At 40.7% G+C, this 9,958-nt stretch overlaps 1 protein-coding gene across 2 annotated transcripts in view; it reads left to right on the top strand.

Moving 5' to 3' along the window:
- The window catches only part of PRPF4 (pre-mRNA splicing tri-snRNP complex factor PRPF4), a 16,589-nt gene that overhangs the window by 5,456 nt on the left and 1,175 nt on the right, over positions 1-9,958 (top strand). For both annotated transcript variants that reach the window (XM_007449753.1, XM_007449752.1), the window contains exons 4-13: positions 1,015-1,102; positions 1,510-1,589; positions 1,769-1,862; positions 2,412-2,506; positions 3,961-4,019; positions 4,694-4,817; positions 6,181-6,270; positions 9,106-9,228; positions 9,339-9,446; positions 9,537-9,655. In XM_007449753.1, the coding sequence (XP_007449815.1) occupies positions 1,015-1,102; positions 1,510-1,589; positions 1,769-1,862; positions 2,412-2,506; positions 3,961-4,019; positions 4,694-4,817; positions 6,181-6,270; positions 9,106-9,228; positions 9,339-9,446; positions 9,537-9,655 (980 nt within the window). The remainder of the gene's footprint in view (positions 1-1,014; positions 1,103-1,509; positions 1,590-1,768; positions 1,863-2,411; positions 2,507-3,960; positions 4,020-4,693; positions 4,818-6,180; positions 6,271-9,105; positions 9,229-9,338; positions 9,447-9,536; positions 9,656-9,958) is intronic.

The raw sequence follows: 9,958 nt of genomic DNA, 5'->3' as shown, positions 1-9,958 counted from the left end.
TCTTTCCCAGTACTCTGTGCTCCAACCATATTGAATTGTTGTGATTCCAAGTTCAACATGCTTTCCTTGCCTCCAGACCTTTACATTTGTTGAACCCTCTGCTTCAACTGTCCTTTCCCATTCTTGACCCATTGACTTGGTTACTTGAGGACTCAGTTCAGATAACATCTTCTCCATGAAGCCTTCCCTGATTCCCTCCAAGCCTAGGTTGTTTACTCCTTTTATGATTCCCTTAGCACCATGCACTTACCACTGTCATAATGCTTAATGGAATGTACTCTAGTTCCCCGATACTTTCTATATGTCCTGTCCACCCCCCACTGCCTCACCCCCCACTATGCTACTTGAAATCAAGGACTGTTTCTTAGTCATTTTTTTTTTTTTTTTTTTTTTAATAATACACAATGTATTTATTTATTTATTTATGGCTGTGTTGGGTCTTCATTTCTGTGCATGGGCTTTCTCTAGTTGTGGCAAGTGGGGGTCACTCTTCATCGCGGTGCGCAGGCCTCTCACTATCGCGGCCTCTGTTGTTGCGGAGCACAGGCTCCAGACGCGCAGGCTCAGTAATTGTGGCTCACGGGCCCAGTTGCTCCATGGCATGTGGGATTTTCCCAGACCAGGGCTCGAACCTGTGTTGTCTGCATTGGCAGGCAGATTCTCAACCACTGCGCCACCAGGGAAGCCCTCTTAGTCATTTTTTATACTTAGCACCTGAGCAGTATCCAGCACATTGTGGCATTGAGTGAAGGTTGTCTGTATCCACAGCCCGAGTGGTAGCAGTGTTGGGGCTAGTTGACTCTAAGTTTAACAGGGTAATTGCTTTTAGTTCAATTTAGGGAATCTTCAGATAAAGACTACTGAGAGAGAAATCACACTGGAAGTTTAGGCGTCACAACTTAAAGAAGGTTGCTTGGGATTTGAATGGTGAGAGAGTAGGGCAGGCTTGCTGCCTCTTAGGTATACTTTTCACAGTCTTAACTCTGTTTAAATTCTGATCTTTTTTTGTTACAGGTTAAGAAATATCCTTTCAGTGGTCGGTACTGATGCCTTAAAAAAGACCAGAAAAGATGATGAGAAATCAAAGAAGTCCAAAGAAGAGGTAAAATGTGTCTTTGGCTTCATAGTATAAACATGCAGGAAACAAGGGGGTAGTTCTCTCATTTTCTGTTTTCTGTGGGATGGGGAACGGGGAGTTGGAGACTCTACTGTTCCAGAATAGTTGTTGGCAATAGTTTGTGGTTCCTTTGTAAGTATAAATGGAGATAAGTGAGTTCCCCATTCAGGAAAGAACCATAGCATTCCTGGTGTCACTTTTAACAAGTAACCAGAAACTATCCAATAAGAGTTAATAGAAAGAAACACAAGAGAAAGCACATATACCTGATTTCATCCTATTACTGAACTAATTTATCTTTTTTCTGGGCAGTTAACAATAGGGAATTGACAGCTATGAAAGGGGCAGGAATGCTTCAGACTTGACATTTCTGCTCTTAATTTAACTTTCAGTATCAGCAAACCTGGTACCATGAAGGACCAAACAGCCTGAAGGTTGCTAGACTGTGGATTGCTAATTACTCACTGCCCAGGTAAGGAGAGCCTCGAGAAGGAGGAAGAAACATACTTTTTCTTATTTCCTCTCAAGGACTGAGGAGGTGCTTTATGATGACTGTGGTTATTAATTGAAATTGAGTGGTAAAGAGACTTGTGTGGACCTTTGTTTCCAACCCATTTGCTCAGGGTTAATAATGTTATTTCTGTGTCACAGGGCAATGAAACGCTTGGAAGAGGCCCGTCTTCATAAAGAGATTCCTGAGACAACGAGAACCTCCCAGATGCAAGAACTGCACAAATCTCTCCGGGTAAGGTGCTCTCATCTTATATATATAAGATGCTCTGCTCTCATATATATAATTGTCTAATATCTTAAAGATTCTTAAATATTTAATAGATGCTCTACTTTGGCCCACCTCTAGCAAGTAAAGGCAGCTATACTTATTCCTCTCTGCTTATACTGTTGCTATTTGGGAGGAACCATCAGTTAAGGTGGCAGGGAACCTACTGTGCTTTGTACCAGGCAGAGGCCTATGGGTATACTCCTTAATTCTCCCTTTTAATATGTCAGACTGTACTTTAGATCTCACCATGGCCTTCCTGTTTGTATTTAGCTGACATAGAAGCTAGTGTTACTAAGACTGTAGAAGACAGCATGCTGGAGTTCCAGATAAGCCTTGACTCCATTCATTGGTCTAAGTGTCTCCTAACAACAACAACAAAAAGGTGGCAGAAGGTTCTTGGGGTGGCTTAAAACTGGAATGGTTTTTTTTGTTTTTGTTTTTGTTTTTATGGTAGAAAAGCCAAGAAAGTCTTGGGTTAGCCTGTTAATGATCCCTTGTTTGTCTTTTTTTAAGTCTTTGAATAATTTCTGCAGTCAGATTGGGGATGATCGGCCTATCTCCTACTGTCACTTTAGTCCCAATTCCAAAATGCTGGCCACAGCTTGTTGGTAAGTCCCATTTTACAGTGACATTTTTCCTAAATGGGGTTCAGGGGAAAAAATCAGTATTTCTCTTAGAAGGCCATTTCAGTACCATTTGCCTCTGCTTCTCATGATCACACCAAACTAGAGATGCTAGTAGTTACCCACTGTAGTTTACAATATAGCCTTCAATTAGTAGTTCTTACTGTTCACAAGGTACCCCAGAGACCCAAGACATGTCAGTCATATTCTTGGCATTAGCATCATTTTGGATCAGACAGTGAGCTTATAGACTAGTATACACACCTTGATATAACTTTTCTTTTTTGGTTATGTGACCTAGGCAAGATACTTAATCTCTGTAAGCTTCACTTTTGTCATCTGTAAAGTAAGGTGAGATAATGTTTGTAAACATTTTGCCTTGATAGTGCCTAGTATGTGGTAAGGACTCAGTAAACTTGAATTATTGTTTTTATCTTCATTTTGTTTTCTACTCACCACATATGCAGAAAACTCTTAGGATATGTGCTAACTTTGTTGCTTTGTTCTATTTAGTTACTTAGTTGTTCTTGAGGAACATTGTCATCTAGTGAGGGGGAAACTCGCTTGCATTGTACGCACAAGAACTACTTGACTAGGCAGAAATTGAGACTGTGGTTCAGGAGAAAGCCAGGGACCTACACAGATCCCTCCACCTCTCCAAGCCTCAGTTACCTTCATTATAAAGTAGAAATGAGTATGTGTATAACTGACTCACTTTGCTGTACAGCAGAAACTAACACAACGTTGTAAATCAACTATACTCCAATTAAAAAAATTAATTACAAAAAATAAAATAAGAAAAAAATAATGAAGTAGAAATGATCATTCCTGCCTTATATGTACCTCATAGGTCTGTTATAAGGATTATTTGATGATAGATATGAAAGTAATTTGTTGGAAATTTTCCAAAGTAAAACATTTTTTTAAAAATTTAAGTACTTTAGGGACTTCCCTGGCAGTCCAGTGGTTAAGAGTCCGTGCTTCCACTTCAGGGGGCACGGGTTCGATCCCTGGTTGGGGAAGTAAGATCCCGCATGCTTCACAGTGCTGCCAAAAAAAAAAAACCAAAAAAAACTTAAAGTACTTGGTAAGCAGCAAAATGCTATTCGTATTTAAGAAGATAGTATCATTATTAATATTAATGTTAATAATGTTTAATTTGTCCTACCTTCCCTCAGAAATTGATCCAAAAGTTAAGAAGAGCAACTTGTGCTATAATATTTATAGTCCAGTAGAGGCCTCTGTTTGCATGAGACCTGGATGTAGCTTTCTTCTCTAACCCTTCAAATGATAAGCCTTTTCTGTATCTTTTTCTGTCTGCCACTGTAACATTTTGGGAGGGGGGCAGGTGAGAGAGATTGTCCTTTAGTAATGTTACCAAGGTACCTTTTCCTTCCCAGACCAACCCTGGCTGAGATGCTTTCCTTTGTGTTTGTTAGGAGTGGGCTTTGCAAGCTCTGGTCTGTTCCTGATTGCAACCTCCTCCATACTCTTCGAGGTGAGTTAGAATCTTGTCTAAATATCAGTCTTTTTCTCAGTGTAAACTCTGTCAAGCCAAACAACTCTAAAACTCTGCCTGACACTCAGACCCAGTACACACAGATTAATTCTTGATTTGGTTTGACTTGGTTTGGTTTTCTCTCTGACTGCAGGGCTGGATGATAATGACTTCATACGCATACCACTTTTCTCTCATGTCCAGCCTCACTATGGCATTTACAATCTCTAAACCAAGAAACATTTTTTTGTGTGTTTAGCTTTTTTTAATGCAATTTATATGTTAATTTAAGTTAAAATAGTTCAATTTTTTAGTAGTTGAATAACTACTTTATTGGGGTTTTTTTGCGATACGTGGGCCTCTCACTGTCGTGGCCTCTCCCGTTGCGGAACACAGGCTCCGGACGCGCAGGCTCAGCGGCCATTGCTCACGGGCCCAGCCGATCCGCAGCATGTGGGATCTTCCCGGACCGGGGCAGGATCCCGTGTCCCCTGCATTGGCAGGCGGACTCCCAACCACTGCACCACCAGGGAAGCCCTGAATAGCTACTTTAATACTGTCTAGGTCCACATGTCCTCTGATATGTGTATATATAATATTTGTCATGTATATATTTATACTTAAGTTATAAGGGAGCAGGAACCCTTTAGTTTTCATCTGTTACACTCCTTCAGGCCATAACACAAATGTGGGAGCAATTGTATTCCATCCAAAATCCACTGTCTCCTTGGACCAAAAAGATGTCAATCTGGCCTCTTGTGCTGCTGATGGTTCTGTGAAGCTTTGGAGCCTTGACAGGTGAATATTACCCTCTGTCCACACTGCAATCGCTAAAGTAAATAGTTGATTGGTTGGCCCTTGGGACTTAAAAATCTAACATTTAACCCCAGAGATGCTCTGAGTCAAGGGAACTTATGTGAAAATAGAATGGAGGATTTTTTTCTTAGACCTTTTCTCACCAGAGGAGTTGTGTCAGGTTTCCTTCTTTGTTAACTTTGTACCTTGATTTTTGCCTCTAACATAGTAGCCACTCCAGCTATTCTTGAAGGATCCATTATATCTCCCATGCAATAGATTGACATTGGAGAAATGTACTATTTGGTAGCTTGACTAAAAATAATATTCTAGACAGCACATTGGTTCTTAGCAAACAAACACAGGGGAGAGGAAGGAGGGTCTGTCTGGCAGTATTGCCAAGGAAGTGATGTCTGCTCCCAGTAGCATCGTCCTTTACCTAGACTACATTTTCCAATTACAACAGTGTTTTTTTTTTTAATGTGTTTGTGATTATTGTTTTCCAAGAAATTTTTGGAAGCACTTTGTTTGCTTAAAAGATATCTGAATTCGGTTGCTTAGTTTTCTTTCTTTGGGAAAGCACATGGGGCTTTTGTTCCAGGATTTTGTGAGGAGCTAGTTAGTGTCTCCACTCTTTGCCAGACAAGATCTTACCTGTGAGCACAGCAAGTTTTAATTGGCTTTGGTAATACATAGCAATATTTGTTCCCCTAGGGCTTTAATTAGTTCTGTGTATGCACATTGACAAAGTTCCCTTTTTAATTGCCCTCTTTAGGGTTCATGTTTATTTTTTCTTGCTGGTGTTCAGACCTTCTTTCTGTCGTTGCTGGTAGTAGAATTTAATGGCCTCCAAAAGGAAACTAAGCCTCTGTTTGGGAGTTCCTTTTTTCATGTGGATCCTTGGACAAGCTGAAGTTTGAGATCAATTTATCTGTAGTCTACTTGCACCAAAACTTTTTGATATAGCCTTGCATCTCTATCAAAGTATGTTTTCTTTCTAGAATCTCAACACTCCTTTGGTGTAGAGAGCTGATTTTGCTTGTCAGACTGAAATATCTTTAATTTTCTCTAAGCAAATGATATAGCATTAAGAGTTTATTAACATAGTGAATTGAAATAGACTGTTTATTGAAGAGCAGTTTTGCCCCGTGGGCACATGAAATAGTCCCAAAGCTTTTATAATAACCTTGGGGAGTGAGTTAAATTATCATTAGCCCTAAAAGTTTAACAAATTACAGGTTTAGTTACAATTTGGCCTGTCAAACCATGCAGAATTGGGTGTATATGTGCTCAACAGTTAATAAATTCAATGAGTATTTACAGGACTGTAAAATAGTTTACTTACATATATTTGATTCCTTTTCAGTGATGAACCAGTGGCAGATATTGAAGGCCATACAGTGCGTGTGGCCCGTGTAATGTGGCATCCATCAGGACGTTTCTTAGGTACCACCTGGTAAGCCATCCTCTTATTGTTCTATCCATACAGGCCTGTGGCATCTTATTAACCTTGTATGGCTAAACTGCCAAGTAAATTTTTAGAGCAGAGATCTTCAAGAGATTTTCTTGGACTTCAATAAATCAGAATCAGAAAAGAATATATGACATAGTTAGGGCTAAGCGTATTTGGTTTTAAATTGCAGTTAATCTGAAATTTCAGAGTCACTGACTCCCGGAAAACTAGAGTTTTTCCCTCTTTCTTCTCTTTCTTGGCCAATACTAGAGGTGTTTTTTGTTTGTTTGTTTGTTTTTTGCTATACAGTGTAATTTCTCTGCTTACAAATCAGTCTCCTTTTCTGGCTCTACAAATTCAATGAGGCCAGAATCTGTTAGAGAATTTTTTGAGATACAATGTACATGCAATGGAATGGATTTCAGTGTGTAATTCAGTCAGTCTTGACAAATGCATAGACTCATGTGGCCCACATCCCTGTTGTTGGAGGTCCAAGGGAACAGAAGGTGCCCACCAAACTGAGAAGGCATCTTGAGATTGAAAAACATGGCCAGCAGCTCCATATATCCAATGGATCCATTTATTATAGGGTCACATATTCACAGGGTGAGATCTGGCAGGCAGCAATCCAGAAGCATTCACAGCTGCACTCTGCACCCCCCAAGAGACCATTGAGGCAATTTTATAGTTAACCTAAGGTATGGGGGTACGTGTTTGGAAACAGGAAGTACATTCCTAAGTGAAGAATGGGTAACTAGTGGGTGCTGGGAATATATCAGCAAAGCTCTTCATCATTGTTGGAGGACTAACAGAGCATAGAGGCCACCTGGTCCTAATGATTATTAAACAATATCTATTAACTACAAAGCCCTTGACTACAGGAAAGTGACTTACCACACAGTATAGTTCTGGGTAGGGTCAGCAGAAGGACAGGAAGAACTGTACAGGCCCAAGATGGCATCAGTTATGCTCATAGCCATACACTAGTCAATAGAGAGAACATTTGCATCACGCCAGAAAGTTCCCTTATGCCCTTTCCCAGTCAACTCCCTGTTCCAAAGCAACCACTGACCTGATTTCTGTCACCATAAATTAATTCTACCTATTCATAGTTTATGAACTCATTTTTGTTCATATGGCTTCTTTTTGTTTGGCTTATTTTACTCAGCATAACATTTTTAAGATTCATTCATGTCGTTGCATGTATCAGTAATTTCTTTTTATTGCTGAGAAGTATTCAATTGTATAACTCTGCCAGTTTGTTTATTCATTCTCCTACTGATGGACACTTCGGCTGTTTCCAGCTTCTGGCTAGTCAGAATAAAGCTGCTATAAATACTCTTGTACAATGCTTTTTGTGGATGTGTTTTTCTTTCCTTTGTCTTGAATAAATACCTAGGAATGCAATTGCAAGGTTATAGGGTAGATGTATGTGTAACTTTTTTTAAACTTCCAAGTGGTTTTCCATAGTGTTGGTGCCATTTTACATTCGCAGAATTCTGGTTTTTTTCACATCCTTGCCAACATTTGTCATTAATCAATCTTATCATTTTGCTCAGTTTAGCAAGTATGTAGTAAAATCTCATGGTTTCAATTTTTATTACTCTGATGACTATTGGTGTTGAGTAGTTTGTCATATGCTTATTGACTATTTGTATATTCTCTTTTGTTCAGTGTCCAGGTGCTTTGCCCATTTTTATTATTGAGGGGTTTTTGTTTGTTTGTTTTGTCTTTATTTCCATATGTATTACAGTTCTACCATCATTTATGGAGGAGACTTTCACTATTGAAATTGCTTTGATGGCCTCATTGAAAATCATTTGACCATGTATATGTGGGCCTATTTCTATACTCTCTATTCTATTGATCTATTTGTTTGTGATTGATTTTTATATGCCCAACATTCAGTTTAGGACCCAATAAATGCTCAGTGAATGGAAGGACATAACAGTGAAATAAAGGAAGAAAGAAGGCAACAGAATCTTTGCTGGGCCATCCTAAGGAATTCTGTTTTTAAAACAGCCACTGACGGGCTTCCCTGGTGGCGCAGTGGTTGAGAGTCCACCTGCCAATGCAGGGGACATGGGTTCGTGCCCCGGTCCGGGAAGATCCCACATGCCGCGGAGCTGCTAGGCCCGTGAGCCATGGCCGCTGAGCCTACGCGTCTGGAGCCTATGCTCCACAACGGGAGAGGCCACAACAGTGAGAGGCCCACGTACCGCAAAAAAAAAAAAACAGCCACTGAAGGGACTTCCCTGGTGGCGCACTGGCTAAGAATCCACCTGCCAACGCAGGGGGCACGAGTTTGATCCCTGGTCCGGGAAGATCCCACGTGCCGCAGAGCAACTAAGCCTGTGCGCCACAACTACTGAGCCTGCGCTCTAGAGCCCACGAGCCACAACTGTTGAGCCCGTGTGCCACAACTACTGAAGCTTGCGCACCTAAAGCCTGTGCTCCACAACAAGAGAAGCCACCACAATGAGAAGCCCGCGCACCACAACGAAGAGTAGCCCCCGCTCGCTGCAGCTAGAGAAAGCCCGCTTGCAACAATGAAGACCCAGCACAGCCAATAAATAAATAAATAAATAAATGTTTTAAAATAAATAAATATAAAATAAAATAGCTACTGAAGTAGGTTTATAGGATCCATGGTTTCCCAGTTAGCACCCAAGACAGATATGCTTAGTTGTTGAGACATTGTTTATGCCAGAAAAGAGTTTGTTAATATGGTCGTATGAGTAGTTTCAAAAACATAACTTGAACTACAACTGTTTATAGCACTTTTTACATTGTAGGAACTGAACATCTGCTCGTTAATCGTTAGTTTGACTTTTTTAGCTATGACCGTTCATGGCGCTTATGGGATTTGGAGGCTCAAGAGGAAATCCTGCATCAGGAAGGCCACAGCATGGGTGTGTATGACATTGCCTTCCATCAAGATGGCTCTTTGGCTGGCACTGGGTAAGGCTTCTTCCACGTTGCGGGGGCAGCTCAGTAGTCTCACCTCTTAAGTATACTTGCTTCCACAGAGAACTGTATTCAAAATGTTCATTCATAAATTATTTTATCAGGGGACTAGATGCATTTGGTCGAGTTTGGGACCTGCGTACAGGACGTTGCATCATGTTCCTAGAAGGTCACCTGAAGGAAATCTATGGAATAAATTTCTCTCCCAATGGGTAAATAAGCTCACTTAGTGAGGGGTGGAGAGGGTTATTGGTCAGAAAGTACTCTTTGTTTCTAACTTCAGTACTACATCTGATCCACAGCTACCACGTTGCAACTGGCAGTGGTGACAACACCTGCAAAGTGTGGGACCTTCGACAGCGGCGTTGTGTCTATACCATTCCTGCCCACCAGAATTTAGTGACTGGTGTCAAGTTTGAGCGTAAGCTTTTCTCCTGTTGTAGGCCTAATTACAAGACAGACAAATCGCACTTCTGAGGAATGCAGTCCGGGTGTTAAGACTTGGAAGTGGAACGGGAGAGAATTTAGACGCTATTGAAGGAGCAAATTATAATCTCCTTCCTTCCACCGCACTTTGAGACAGAGCTATGACACAGCCTGCATCTTGTTCCTAGGAAGTAAAGAAGACTTCCATGAATGTTTTGCTTTATTTTTTTTTCCCCATGGAAGGTCCAAGCACTGAATCCTTAATATTATTCTGAATAGGTTGTCTATCAGGGAAAGA

This window comes from Lipotes vexillifer, unplaced genomic scaffold (genome assembly GCF_000442215.2).
Source record: "Lipotes vexillifer unplaced genomic scaffold, Lipotes_vexillifer_v1.1 scaffold230, whole genome shotgun sequence".
NCBI lineage: Eukaryota > Metazoa > Chordata > Mammalia > Artiodactyla > Lipotidae > Lipotes > Lipotes vexillifer.
The sequence above is the reverse complement of the archived record's forward strand: the minus strand, read 5'-3'. Positions and strand labels throughout refer to the sequence as shown.